Source organism: Chinchilla lanigera, unplaced genomic scaffold, assembly GCF_000276665.1.
Source record: "Chinchilla lanigera isolate Chin_1 unplaced genomic scaffold, ChiLan1.0 scaffold00038, whole genome shotgun sequence".
Taxonomy (NCBI): domain Eukaryota; kingdom Metazoa; phylum Chordata; class Mammalia; order Rodentia; family Chinchillidae; genus Chinchilla; species Chinchilla lanigera.
Genome location: NW_004955439.1, coordinates 4,385,607 through 4,400,775, shown reverse-complemented (window position 1 = coordinate 4,400,775; position 15,169 = coordinate 4,385,607). Strand labels below are relative to the sequence as shown.

Genomic DNA, 15,169 nt, shown 5'->3' with positions numbered 1-15,169 from the left:
CATGGCCCTGAGCAAAGGGCTGCGGCTGCTCGCGCGGCTGGAGGCCTCGGGCGAGAGCAGCGTGCTGCTGGAGGCGCGCGGCCGCGGAGACTGCCTGCTCTTCGAGGCCGGCACGGTGGCCACGCTGGGTGAGTGCGGCGTCCCGCCGTCCAGTGCGGGCAGCGGCACGCGCAGGGGAGGGCGCCTGCCTTCGCCGAGACCGCGGAAGCCGGACCCGGGCAGTCCTGGCGGGCGGCGCGGGGATGCGGGGCTGCGGCTCGTGCCCCGGGGCGTGACTTTTTGGAGAAGGCGACCCCGGGACGGGACGCCAGACAGCACCTCTGGTTGGGCGAGGTGGTGCTTAGGGTCTCGGGTCCGCGCACCCCCAACCCGGGGGTCTGTTCTTGGGGAGCCTGCTGGCTCTTTTTCGTGGAGGTTGGTCAGGGCGCCCTGCATATCTGGACTCGCGGTGGACTCGAGGTTGACGCGGAGCCGGCTCGATGCTGTGCCAGGGCTCTCTCTTTCCGGCGCACCTGTTGATGAAACAAACCAGCCATGGCCCTTAGGTTTATGTGGCTGGCGCCACGCCCTGAGGGCATGGGACCCAGGCGCCAAAACCCAGGCTCCGGAGGAAGCGCTGATAGCACTCTGTCTTCTGTAAATATTTGGTGAAGAAGCTCACTACTGTAATATATAGAACTTGGAAGCAATTACAGTATATGCTGACTTGACTTTTATGGTGGGTGTTAGAAGATGCCAATCCTGTGTATTGTCACGTATGGCTTCAGAAGCCTTGAGATTGGCATTGTGTACGGTCTTAAGGGGTATGATCTCAATTTTCACAGTTCTTATTTATTTATTTTTGGCGTTCTGAGACTAGTTCTCACTGTGTAGTTCAGGCTGAGCTTGAACCCACCGTGTAGCCCAAGCTGACCCCAAACTCATGGCAGTCCTTCCGCCTTAGCCTCCCTTGTGTTGGGATTACAGGTGTGTTCCACTGTCCCCAGCTTAATTTTCATAATTCTCCAAAAGCACCATTACTATCCCCATATCACAGATGAGCAAACTGAGGTCTGAAGAGACTGAGAGCTTGCCCAGGATCACAGTCTTCCTGAGTCCAGTGTGCCTCTTTGGGTAATGTCACACATTGCACCCCTTCCTGGTACAGTGCTCCTGAGCCTAGCACGGGTGTTGTTGCTCATGTTCACCAGGAGGGCCTAGGAATCACCAAAATCAGGGAAACCAAGTAGAACTGTTAGAATTTTAACCATGAACCCTGGAGAGTGGGCACACAATAATAGCTGTACAGTGGTACCATCTTCCCACTATTCCTGGCTAAACAAAGTGCAGAGCAGGGTCCCTTGTGCTTAGGTGGTCTCACATGCACCAGGCACTCACTTGCATGATGCTTTCTGCTTGTCTCTGGTTTTGTTTTCTCATTTGTATGGATCAACCTTGGTGTGTGTGTGTGTGTGTGTGTATCTTACAAGGATAATCTCTATTTCTGCTCCCATCATTTCACTAACATTTAGTTATCTGGCTTGCTTTCTGTCACTTGATTGCTGAAACAATGTTCTCCAGTATTCAGATTTAAAAGTGTGTAGCAAATTATGGATTAAATTATTATCAGATTACAGTATTCCAATTTGGGCTCTGTCCTGAAAAATCCAAGTTTGGTCACTTGTAACAGCCTTGAAACAAACCCCACAAATTTCCATTCTATTTTAGATGTCTGCTTCATACCACATTTTTCAGAACCAAGACATTAATTTCATAGTACAAAACTGGTGTTTCATCCAAGAGCCTAAAGTGTCCAGTTGGATTCTGGCAACATTAAGCAAGGTTCATACATGTCTGAGTTCCTTTAAAGACACTTGGAATTTTTTTGAAGTGAAGATTTTAAAATGATTAATGGAAGTGATATAATGCATATCTTTCCATTAGGAAATTAAGCCTGGGTCAAGATGCCTATACATTGCATTGGCAATGTGGTACATTGGACTAAGAGGCTTACAGCAAGCGAGGTGTGAGGGGAATTGGCATGGCCTCAGCTCATGTCCAGCCCACATTTGTTCACATTTGTTTTTCTGTAGATCTTGGGTTGAATAGTTAAGTTTTTCAAGTCTGCTTTCAATTAAATGAAATGAAACTATTTTTAAAAAGCAGCTGTAACATGTGCTAGTATTGCTCATCCAGAGGACTGTAAGAGGGAGCCTTTGGTTGGTAGAAAGCTGTCATTTCAAACTTAAAACATCCCAAATGCATTACTGTTGGGAAGAACCACTCACAGTTGGGTAGAATGGCTCTGAACTAGAAAAACCCAAGTGTTCTGAGAATCAACTATGCTGCTTTCTTTTCCTCAACAAGGCTCAGGGTGTTTTCTTCTCCATAAGAAGGTCTCAGTCTCTCCTTCTGGAGGGACAGTACACTCATGGCAACCTAATCTTGACCTTTCCTTGAGGGTAGAAAAGGGCGGGCACCTTTCTTTTCTCTTTGGCTGTGGTTTTTCTGTGCTGGCTGTCCCAGTAAGTAATGGGAGCCTAGAGGCTAACCCTCTTGGCCATGCCACGTGGAGAATGGTCTTTCCCAGCCCCCAGCTCTGCGACAGATGCACCCTGCTGCTTTTATTGGGAGCCACTGGTGATTTAGACAGCCATAAGCACACCCTCCTCAGTGCTGGTTACCAGCATGTTCTGAGCACATTTCACTCTGGAGGACTCAGCAGTTCTTTAGTATTTTTAGGCTTTGTATAAGACAATCAGGATCTTGAACTGGGTAGTGAGTTTTGGAAAAGCTTATGATTCATGACTGGTTGGTGATTGGACTCTTCCCATTCTAACCTATTCTAACCTGTCCTCACCTGTTCTAACTCGAGCTTTGTAGATGGTCCCCATACTAGACCATCAAGCCTGCTAGCACGAAGATTGTTGAAGGAACACTTCCAAATTCCTGCTTCTAACACAATTAGGTTGAGAATTTTTTAATGTGGATCAGCGGGACCAGAAATTCCAGAGACAGAAGAAGCAAGTATTAGCACCAATTGAAAAGAGTTTCACAGTTTTCTTCGTATCTCCATTCAGTGGTTGGAACATACTTCTCTGTTGGTGAAAAACCAGATCCTGCAATGGCTTCTCTTGCCCATGATCCAGAATGAGCCTACAGATGTTCTCTCCTTCCCACCTTCGCACGACATGGGAAGGTGGCGTCTGTCCGTCTCTTTTAGACTTAGGTGGACCAGATGCAGGAAATGTGCAGATCAATAATGGATTTCATTTGTTTTCAGAGTCAGCGCCAGTGGTCCAAAGTTCAGTGTTGTCCCCTGGGCTCCCAGTAGGGTGGCTTGAGTGTTTTCAGTATGATTACACCTGGGTCTGGGGGTGAAACGCTGCCTCTTCCTACCCCAGCCTTGTTGCTGTTGACCAGGCTGCAGGGGTCGGGGACTGGAGCAGGAGGCTTGAGAGGCCTAATTAGTTAGTGAATGTTCCTAAATTTCTTCCAGCTTCTGGGTGAAAATGTTCTGTGGAAGCAGCAGGCTTCTGAGTCCTCCCAGCTGCTGTGTTTGTGTAGAGCCACAGTGTCGCCAGGTTCGAACTGGTGAGAACGCCTTAGAACCTGGCGAGGCTTGGTGTGAACTTTTGTCTTGGTCACTTTCTCAGGTTTCATGGCCTCGATTTGTATGGTCATTGACGTGAAGCTTGACCTGCTTAAAAGCATCAGAGAGAACCCACTATGGCCATTCTAGAAACCCCCCGACAGAGGAGGAGGCTGGGTAGAGGCCCCACCTCCTAACTTGGCCCTGTGTCACTCGTATGCAGGTCATTTTCTGGCTGTAGGTTTTCTCAGCATAATGTTCACAAAAACTGCAAATTAAGTGAGTGTGTGCCTTTTCCTACTGTTGCTGTAAAATTGTGACTTTACATTTTGCAAGGCCCTCCCTTTGGCCGTGCATTTTAAACGCTTTGTTTTAACCTTTAATTGTGAAAATGTTCAAATATACACAGAAGCAAAGGGGAAAAAATTCAGCCTCCATGCTCTCATTTTTTTTCACCCATCCCTTTTTTTTAAAGTATATCTCCAAATTTAGTTTGTTTGATGCCAGGTAAGATGTGTGTGTATGTGTGTGTGTGTGTGTGTGTGTGTGTGTATGTATGTGTGCGTGTGTGTATGTTTAGTATTGGGGATTGGACACAAAGCTTTCACACCAAGCCCAAACTGCAGCCCTTTTATTGTTTTTGAGACTGAGACTCGCGAAGTTGCTAAGTTGCCCAGGCTGGGATGGAATTTAAGGTCTTCCTGCCTCAGCCTGTCACAGTGCTGGAATTATATCCATGTACCACCATGTCCCACTAAAATTTTTAGTTTATTTGCATTTTTTCTGACTTGCATTAAATATGTAAGTTCAGTTTTAAAAAAATTGTCAGTTGACAATGATGCCTGTATATATTTGCAGGGTACAAAGTGATGTTATGATGCATGTATGTAAGGGGCAGTGATTAAATTAAACTAATTAACAGAGCCATTACCTCAAATACTTATGGTTTTCGTAATGAGAACATTTGAAATTTACTCTCTTAGCAATTTTGAAATATCTGATACATTATTGTTCACTACAATCACGAGGCTATGTCGGTTCCCAGCACGAATAGTGTATGAGTGGATTCTGAGGTTGTGGCCAACACATTTTTCAGAGCAGTGACTGCTTGGGAGGAGTGAATCCCAGTAGAAAGAGCAGGGCACCCTTCGCGGTGCTCACCGTGCCCTCCTTTAGATGGTGGTGATGGTAGACATAGAGGAGATGTCTGGGCCTTCAGCAGTATGGCCTGAGCCCCATGCAAGGAAAGGCTAAGGGGCTGTGTTTATCCCTTTTGGACCACGTGCTGCCACCCAGCACGTTGGAGTTGGATATGCCGATGGCCAGCCTGCTCTCTACTGTGCAGACCACCTCCCCAGGGCCCCTGACCAGCTCTGCAGTGGGGGTGTCTACCCCAGCCCTGAGGGGCGGGCATGAGTGGGACTGGATCCAGGCCAGCTGAGTGACCTGTTATGACCCAAGGGAGTCTGAAGCCCGATGGGGAAAGTGGTGGAAAAGAAGGGGCCGGGCCAGTGGGTGCTTTGCCTGGAGGCCACATTCTGGAGCTAGTGTTCCGTAGCAGTGTGCTTCTCAAGGCAAGAGGAAAGAACATTTTATTTAAGTTTGTTCATTTGATTAAAAACGTAAGACAGTTTCACATACAAGGTAGAGTTCTGTTGCTGCTCTGGCCCCTGGCCCTGTAGATATCCCGGTGGGTCTGCTCTGAGCATCTGCATGGATCTGTGTCTTGTTTAGGGAATGTTCCATAGGGATACTTGGGTTCCCATTTGTGATTTTTTTTTTTTTTTTGCTGCTCAGCTTGTGTAGCCTTCCCACTTGAGGATGGGGACTATTTTCTTGTTACTTAACTTGTCCTTCAAGTCTGGGATAAACTGACCCAGTCTCAGACTTGGGAATTAGGTTGGGATCTCTCCCCATTCTAGACAGGGCTGGGCCATGTAATGCTGAGCCAACAGCAAAGCAAAAGTCAGATCACTGTCTGAGGCCCTGGGACCATCCCCAGCAGTACAGAAACACACAAAACACAAAATCATGTCCCCAGAGCTGCCAGCCCTCCCTTCCTTTTTCCATATGCCGGGAGACATGAGGCTGACTGAGGGCAGGCTGGCTCCACCTCCGATACAAAACAGCCCAGGTTAGGACACTTCCTGTTTTCCAGGACCCGCTCTGTGTCAGTGTGAGTCATTGTTTCTTGAGGGAAATTTAGACAAGGAAAACCTCAAGTATGCGTGTCCTTGCTTTAGAATTCTACCTGTAGAAATTTATCTTCCAAAGTATCGTGAGCCCGTTTTGCTCCAAGGATGTTGGTTGCAAGCTGTTTTGATTTGTTTTTTTAGTGGTGAGATAAACTGGTTCAACTTGGTAATGACTAGTATTGTTTTGCCATATACTAGGTGCCATCCTAAGTGGTTTACAACTCAGACTTACTTAATTCTTACAGAGGTAGATGCTGATAATTTCTGTTTTACACTTTGATACACAGACACAGCTGGATGTGGTGGCCCATGCCTATAATCCCAGTACTCTGTGGCAGAGGCAGGAGGATCTCATGTTTGAGCCCAGGCTGGGCAACTTAGTGATTTAATGAAACCCTGTCTCAAAAGGGAAGAAAAGGGGGGCTGTGGATATTACTCAGTGTGAAGATCCTAGGTTCAATCCTCGGTACCATAAATACCAAAAAGAGGAGCAAGAGAGAGAAAGAGAGATAGAGAAAGAAACTGAGGCACAAAGAGGCACAGCAGTGTGTCCAGGCTCTGTCTCTAGTTAGTGGCAGAGTGACGATTTGAATGAAGTCTAAAGGCTACAGAGAATAATAAATTCAGTAAAATGTCATTCTATTGGGAAAAAAAATTATATATATGGAAAAGACTCACTTTTTCCTTTTGTCTGATGCTTATCTTGGGTTTTAAAGCTCACATGTAGTCATGGATGTTGTATTCTGATGAATGTGACACTGCAGCACAGAGCTCCCGTTCTGACACAGTTTTTCATACTTACGGAACCAGTAATCCTTTCCTAGCAGAAAATGTGGCATTACTAAGAGCAAGCTTGATGCTTACGAGAATGCCTGGGCTTCAGGCCTATGTTCCGGGAGGGTAAAGCAGAGCCCGAGCTGGTCGTGTTCTTCCGTGTGGAGGTCCCAGCACCTGGAATGAAGTCCCATGCGGCCTGAAGGCTGAGCTGGGTTCTGAGCGCAGAGAAAGGGCTGAGACCCCAGTCTCTCCAAGGGGGAGAGAGATTCTGATAACAAATAAAGTGATAAATGTAAAAGGGTGGGCTGGGCTCACCCGAAGATCTCCTGTGTTTTAAGTTGGAAAGGTTCTAAGTGAGGTGCTGGGAGGGGTCCACTTGCCCCCTTGACTCATGGGGGCTGGGAGCGCCCTACCGGGTGAGTGGGTGAACATTATGCTGAGAAAACCTACAGCCAGAGCTGTGCTTTACACTGAGGCGGCACAGGGCAGGTTCACCAAGGGCCTGTGCAGGAAGATGATGTGCACCTGGCTGGTTTTCAGGCTGTGACTATCTGCCCTTGTGGCACAGGACACTGGCAGGGTGCCACTTGCTGGTACAGCTTCCTGGTTAGGAAAAGCAGAATTCCCTAGCTATGCATCAGTCTTGGAGAGCAAGCAGGCAGCTCATTCCTGGTGACTCAGATGAACCAGGCGGCAGGATGGGGTCCTAAGTGAGAATGTGAAAGTTTGAGCTTATCCTTGTGCAGTTTTTTGAAGATGTGGGATTTCCCAGCCAGGTGTCTGCTGTGTCACAGGAGGTGGCCTTTCACTCTCTTCCTGTGTCTATGCCCATTCTGTCCCCCGCCCAGGGTGATGGACGCCATCCCTGTTTGTGTGAAACCCATGTCCAGCGTGATGGCCAGCACATTCTGTCCTGAGTGTCTGTTGTCGGTAAAGCCACACACCCTGAGAATGGGTATATCCTTTGCCCTCTCACTCCCTGGTGGTCCATGGAAGGCTGAAGCCTTCTCTGGGTCCCTGATGGTCCCCAAGGGAGGTCATGGGCTCCTACAGCAGGACTTTGGCTCCCTGTGCTTTCCTGGTGCAGCTGAGGCTTCGGTGTCGGGGTGGGAAGAAAGCAGGTCATTCATAGCTGTAGCTCAGACCTACAGGAGACCTGGCCTGGCCCTGTCTCTTGTCAGGACACTGTGTCCCCTACAGTGTCTGGTCTGCCCTGCTGGCAGGGACTGCTTGTTTGAATGCAGAAGCAAGGGGTGACGGTGTGTTGCTTTCACTGATTGGTAGAAGGAGTCTTCACTCAGAAGAAACAAACTACTTGCTTCCCTTTCCTCAGGTCTTCCCCTAGCATGTTCCAGTGGATAGCACCTTCAAGCCTCTCACCTGTTTCCTCAGCGTGGCTGCTACATGTGGGCGACACTGACACCAGCGAGGCAGCCTTGGACAGTGGACATGGGCAGCTGACCCTGAGCTCCTGTCCCCAGCCTCCTTTCCAGCTATAGGGTTACAATACTTTCTCTCTCCAAGTGGGAGCAGGTGCCTAGCTAGAAGCAAATACTGGAGATGTGGGCCTTTCACAAAGGAAGGTTGAGAAAAAAATAGAAAGGGAGATTGCCTGCCTGCTTCACCCATCTGGAGCCTGGCAAACAATTGCTTGAGGACATGGTTACTGTGTTTTGACCGCAGAGCCAGGTGAGGGTTATTAAGTGTGTTGACTGTGAAGCCCTCCCCTTTTCCCCATAAACCAGCATGCCTGGGACAGCAGTGCTTTGAAAACTTTATCCTCTGTCCCATCACCTGGAGATCTTGTTAAAATGCAGAGGTAGCTCCCCATTCTGCCTGGGTAGCTCCCATGGGGCTTGAGAGTCCATGTATCTCACAAGCTCCTAGGTGATGCTGGTCCATGGACCACACTGAGTAGCTAGGATCTAGCACCAGCTTGGGAAAGGCTGTTCCTTCCCTTGGTCCTTCAGATCTCAGAATCTTAACCTGAAAATGAAATGAATTACAACTATACTCCCTTCCCTACTCTGAAATTCCATGTATGTGTTTTGGTTTGGTTTTTTGTTGTTGTTGTTTTTTTTTTGTTTTTTGTTTTTTCTCCGGTACCGGGAACCGAACTCACGACCTTGCGCTTGCCAGGCAGGCGCTTTGCCGCTGAGCTAAATCCCCAGGCCCCATGTATGTGTTTTTTTAAGGTTTAAATTATAGATAAGCACCACCACTACTTCAACATTTAAAATTTTAAGCTACCCAGAAATTTGAATCTTAGAAGAAGTTATCTGGCAAGATACAATCTAAGATGTCTTTGAGATACGAGCTAAACCTAGGAATCTGATGCTATACATTTTTAACTGATTTTTTGTGGATTAATGAAAATATATGAGGTTATCTTTCCTTGATTGTGCTGCTTTCCTGTTATCAGCAAAAAAAAAAACTTACAAAGAGCAATAGCAATTTAAGCTTAAGTTAGGAACACAAGGTAATATATTAATGTACCTTAAACTATGCTGATTCCATGGCTGTTTAGCAGATTCTTATTAACAGCCATTTATCTTCTTAAACCCTACATTGCATAGCATTTTAAAAAATAACTGTCCTGTGCTTTAGCTAGGGTGGGGGCTTTGTGTGTTTCTCAGAATGTGCAGTCTTTTAAAAAATCTGTCTGTTTAGCCTACTATACATTACATGAAGCTATCTTTACCAGGGATTTCAGCAGTGACTGATAAATACTGTCTGCTGGAAAAACTGTCTTTAAGAGGAAGAGGCCACCATTCTCTGCAGCTCTTGCTGCCAGATCCAGTGGTACCCAGCTGGAGCCTCCTGGCAGAGATGAGTAATTAGGACGCTGTCTCATGTGTTCGTGGGCTCTGGGGACAGAACAGTGACACTCGCTGTCAGTCATTTTCTGCAGTGGGGATGGTTTGTTTTGATGTCAGTGGTGTGGATAAGGAAAGGAATATTGGGAAATAGGGACTTGCTGCCCCCCAGGCCTGGGCCAGGCCCTACTAACGGTCCATCAGCGGGCTGGCTTCTGCTTCTCGTTGCACTAGGACCACCAGGAGGGGAAGGGCTGAGGTCGGTGTGTGGTCACAGCCACATCTGGATGGGAGCATGGGGGCCAGTAGTGGAGCTGCGAGAAGGAACTCCATGTTGGAGTGTGTGTCTCTGGTATGGAGCAACAGAATCTTGCATTTTCATTTCAGAGAGTCACCTGCCTCTTCCTCCAGCAAGGCCATAGAAACAGCCTTTTAGGATGATATTGCCCAGCAGTATATGAGGTGTGATCAAAATGTATGGTAAATATTTAAAAATTTATTATAGGATCTAGCTCTTGTGCTGGGAATTTAGCTCTGTGCCAACGTCCTCAATTCCACCAAAATCAGTCAATCAAGCATTACATTACATTACTAAAGCCCTGACCCATCAGAGCTGTACCCTGCTCTGCAGATGGACCATCAGCTGGGCATGGTGGTGCATACCTGTAATCCCAGAAACCGGGAGGCTGAGGCAAGGGTATTGCCACAAGTTCAAGGCCAGCCTGGGCTACATGGTGAAACCGAGTCTCAAAAAAGAAAAAATTGAAAGATGGACCATCAGCACTGTGAAGATGTCTGTTCTCTTCTCCCAACCAATGCAAATATCTGTAAGTAAAATCTAGTGGCGTTCCAACAGCAGTTTTGTGTAGAACCTAACAGGCAAATTTAGAAGTCTATCTGGAACTCACCCCAACACCCAAACTTACTCTGATCCCATTCCTCCTGCTTCGGTTCCTGGCAGTGCCATCCACGAAAGTACTTAGGACAAAAGCCGGCATTCATCCTGAGTCTGTTCTGTTCCTCAGTCCCGGCTACCTCCCGGCAAGCCCGGCCACTCTACCTTCAAAATTACTGTGCACCCCGCCCACTCAGCTTCCTCAGCATCCAGCCACCTCCCATGCTCTGCTGGGTTGTGCAGCAGCCTCTGAGCAGCTGCTCCCTGGCTGCCACTCTTGGGGTCTCCCTGAGTCCCCATGCAGTACGCAGGTGGAGGCCTGCACCGCCTTACCTGTGCTGTCTTCCCTGTTTCTCCTACCTCATCTCCCACCTTTTCCTGGGCTGAATTGTGTCCCCCTGCCCAAAGATGTACAGACGCCCTGGCCTCCAGTGCCTGCCGGTGTGATCTTATTTAGAAGTAGGGTCTTTGCAGATGCAGTTGAGATATACCTTTAGATGAGCAGGGTTTTCCCACCACAGCAGGCTGGGCCCTTCATCCAGTATGACTGGAGACAGACACATACAGCGGAGGGCGCCATGGGAGGACAGACACGGGGATGCGGCCACACGGAGGCCGAGGCAGACAGTGATTCTGTCTGAAGCAAGAAGTGCCTGTGGCCACCAGAAGCTATAAAAGGGAAGACTGGCCCACTAACACCTTGTGTTCAAACTTCCAGCCTCCAGAACTGTGAGAGAACCAGTTTTATGCAGCCCCAAGAAACAAGTCCAGAGGCATCGTATGTCATGCTCAGTACTCAGTACTATGCTCTCAGCACTGCCTGATGTGGGAAAAGGCTCAGTAAACACTGAGAGTGATGAAGGAAAGGCAAAACCCAGCCCAGGAGATCTGAAAAACATCAGTAAGGATGGACTTGATCTGCTAGACAGTGAAACATTTTATGAAGCCCAGACCATGGTATTGGCTGTCAGCACAGGTCAGCACAGTGGAGCAAAGGCCTCAGAGTAGACTCATGCCAGTGGATCACTCTGTCTATGAGAAAGGTGTGGATTTAATCAGCTGGGAAGAGAGGTTGATGTTTGCTCAATGATGTTGGTGCAGTTAACCAGTAGAGGACCTAACAGGGCTCTTGCTTTATTCAGGCGGATATTTAGACCAAGCCACACCTGGCACACTGACTCAGAAAGGAGGTGGCCAGGAACATCAGTGTATCATCAGGACGGGGCCAGCATGGCTCCTTGACCTGAGGAGTGTGTGGGCTTCATCGCAGTTCATAGATACACAGTAACTAGCTCCTCCTGCAGTTTAAAGCCTCATGCCCCACAAGAGCCAGGCTCCCTCATAAAATCCCTATATACATGGATTCCAGGGCTCACAAAAAGGATCTGCCCCATTATAAAAGTCACCACACCCAAAGAGGCTTTAACCCTGGCATCCTGCCAAGGGTTTATTACTCACTTAGAGACCTTTCCTCTCCATAGGCAACTTGTCAGTCAGGGTCATACTTAGCATAAACCATTTTGAATTTTAACAGTCAACAATCTGCCTGTGTGGGGCTTTTAAGTGATTTAGTTCACTTTCTGTTGCTATAGCAAAATACCTGAGGCTGGTTACTTTATGAGGAAAAGAGGCTGTTAAGCACACAATTCTGGAGGTCCAGGAGTGTGGTGCTGGCATTGAGTTCTGGCGAGGGTCTTGTGCTGGTAGCATGACATGGCAGATAGCATCACATGGTGGAAGAGACAGAGAAGAGAGTAGAAACAAGAGACTAGGGAGGGCCAGGCTTAACCTTTCATAACAACTCACTGTCATTCTTGAGAGAATTAATCTCCTCCCTCAGACCAGCATTAATCCCTTCATGAAGTCATGGCCCAGTGACCTCTCCCTATCCCACTAGGCCCCACTTCTTAAAGGACCCACCACCTTTTGGTACTGCCACCCTGGGGTCCAAGCTTCCAGCATATGAGCCTTTAGGGGACAAAGACAAACCACATTCAAACCATAGCACCAGGGAACCAGAACCAGAGAATTAAGCAGATGTCGAATTCTCATGCAAAAAGGAAAAAAAGTTTTGCTAAGCCTTTGATCATAACTGTCCCAATGGATACTGATTAAGTTAGAAACCTTCATTATATTATACATTAAAATGAATCCCAGAGACAGTTAAGAGTTAAATATAAAAAATTTCAACTTTCAAAGTATTAGAAAAAAAATAGGAGATGCTTTCACAGGTTCATAATATGGAAACACTTTAAGCAAAGCATAAAACTCAGAAGCCAGAAAAGAAGAAATGGACAGATTTAAGATACATTTTTATTGTAATACAGAAATAGAAAAGTGGGCACACTCAAAGTGCACACACCCTCATAAGCAGCAGCTGGATCTAGAGATGGAGTGCTGGGAGCACCTGGGGCCCCTGCCTGCCCCTCACTCTGTCACACTGATAGATTTGACTTTGTGAAAGTGGAAAGCTCTATATATCACAAAACACTCAGAATACAAGCAACCTCCCAGAAGGAAACTGCATACAACCCTTTGCAGCGTGTAAAGAGCCAACAATGGAAAATCGTGGCATACAAAAGAGCTCCTACAGATCACAAAGGACACATAGTGCAACAAGAAAAACTGGCGGGGGATATAATAAATGATTCTCAAAAGGAAAAGTACAAATGGTCCAAACAATGGCGCTGGTGCAGCCAGCTCTGCCTAGTACAGCTGTCTGTGTGTGATCACGGTCGGAGGGGTAAAGGCTGAAGCTCTCTTCTGCCTCGTTTGTCTGGCAGTCTCTTCCTGTGATTCAGGCATGGAGCAGGGTTGAGCAGAGGCCCTGAGTGACAGAGTTACTTGGTCAGCCACCCTCCTTCCTGGGCCTGCAGCTGGGCCCTTGCATCTGTCTCCCTCCCCATGGCCTGACCCCTTCCCTGGTTCTCTGGTGTACAGACTTCCCCAGGGCCCCGCAGGCCTCCAGACAAGCCCAGGCTGGACTTGCCCTTTAGGGAGCACACGTGCTTAGCTTCCAGCCAGGACCTTGAGCTGCAGGCTCAGGGCTGGGAACATCAAGGCAAGACTCAGGTGCTTGGGGTGGGGGGGCTGCAGTGTGCAGCAGTGGGTGTGGGGCAGGTAAGGCATCCAATCTGAAAAGGCCAGGGTTTAGGAGGACAAAACAGATGTCCGGGACAGGCGTCAGAGGCAGGCAAAGCGCTCCTTCTGCAAAGGCTGAAGTCCCCCAAAGAGGCACTCTAGAACCAAGGATGTCAGGGGCTGGACCCTGAAGCCCCCTTGCAGAATGTTCCCCTGCACTCCTGTTAGTAGGGGAAAGGTCCGAGGCCTTGAATAATGCACTGCTCGGCTCAGTGTTTCTCCGACACTGTTGAACTTTAGTTCATAGAACACATCTCAGGGTACACCCGTGTCCCTGGGGACACAGTTTGGGAATCCCTGCTGTGACATGATTAAGCTTCTTGTGCCATATACTGACCCAGCCCAGAGGCCTTTTTTTTGTTGGCGGGAAATGCTGACTCCATGACAGAAAGCCTTTGGCCTGTAAAGCAGAGAAAGCTGTTTCCAAATCAGTGAAACACTGGAAACTAGGGTTGTCTGAGAGGATTCCTTCTGCCCTTTTGTGGTAAATAGCTCAGATGTTCTCCCAGACTCCTGCTTTGGCCTCCCTAGCTCTGGCCTTTGCAGTTCGGTAGACACAGGTAGAAAAAGAGGCGGAAAGAGTAAGGGACAGGATGCCCCAAAGTATGCACGTGTGGAGAGTTGAATAATGAAGCCTAATTCATGTGTTTTCTCAGGGTTTACCTGGTCATTTGTTCCTTCTTCTCACGTAGGCCCTTTGCCATTGTGCTTATCTGAGACGCGGGCTGCCGGGAACCCCAGGTAGAGCCCTGTCTGGCAGTCCTCACAGTGTACCTGACAGAGGTGAACATGCAGGGCTAATTACACTGCTCATTTGGCTAATTTTCTCATCAGACAACATAAGAAGTAAAAAAAGAAAAAGGAAAATCAGAGAAGCCTGAAAAATGAATTATGGCCTATTTTCTGGGTTCTGGGTTAAAATATGACGTAGGAATTGACTTTGGTTGATTGCTGGTTCCCCCAGCCTTCTGGAGCGATGCCCTGGTCTTCAGTCAAACTCTGCATTGTCAGCCACTCCTTCAACCTCTCCTTCCACCTGCACCCCCATCCCCAACACAGGGCCTTGGGGCTGCTCTCCCTGGAGGTGGTGGCTACCTTGTCCTCCGGCCCTGGCCAGTGTTCCTCCTCCCTCAGTGGGAAGCGTGCACCTCCTGTGAGAACTGTCTTCTTGGTCTGTTCCACTCGGTGCCCACCCTAGGAAAGGTCACATGCAGAGGACGCTCCACCTTCCCTGCTGGCCTTGCACCTCTTGACCGCCTCAAGGCAGCCTCTGCCTCTTCTCCCTTCATGCTGTGCGCCTGGGCTTCCCATGGATGAAACAACCCCAGAGGATGAGTTCAGCCCCTGCCCCTGCCTCCTTCATCCCACTCGCTCTGTCAGGGCCCTGCTCAGTTTGTCCTAAGCTCACTCAGGCCTGGCGCGTGGACCTATATGTACCTCCCACTGGCTCTTGGTTCCCTGTCCTCTCCTCCTTCTCTCTCTTGCTTGGTTCTTGGCCATGGGTATAAGGATGCTTGCTTACACCTTCTACCCTTTTTACCTGTCTGTCTCCTTCAAACTCGCTAGCAAAGTCCCCGCCCCAAATAAACGCAGCCCCTTCTACCCCCTGCACACACTCATGTGGCCCAATGTGGCCAGAAAGGGACTCAACAGTGGGAATTCTCCCTGCTGTTCAAGCCTTACCTCAGTTTTCACATCTTCCCAAGCCCTCAGCACCAACTCCCTCTCATCTAGTGCTTTTGCTTCCTGCTTCCCTGAGAAAATGAAAGTAAGT

At 48.4% G+C, this 15,169-nt stretch overlaps 1 protein-coding gene and 1 long non-coding RNA gene across 8 annotated transcripts in view; one reads left to right on the top strand and one right to left on the bottom strand.

The window, feature by feature from the left end:
* Synj2 (synaptojanin 2) overlaps positions 1–15,169 on the top strand; it is a gene marked incomplete at its 5' end in the record, with an annotated part of 95,146 nt that continues 79,977 nt past the window's right edge. For all 7 annotated transcript variants that reach the window (XM_005390532.2, XM_005390531.2, XM_013517390.1 and 4 more), the window contains 1 exon segment: positions 1–128. In XM_005390532.2, coding sequence (XP_005390589.2) covers positions 1–128 — 128 coding nt within the window.
* On the bottom strand, positions 12,585–15,144 carry LOC102015050. Its single transcript, XR_261970.2, has 3 exons — positions 15,079–15,144; positions 14,059–14,169; positions 12,585–13,081 (listed from the first exon to the last, which is right to left on the bottom strand). It is a non-coding gene; the product is annotated as an uncharacterized LOC102015050 (long non-coding RNA).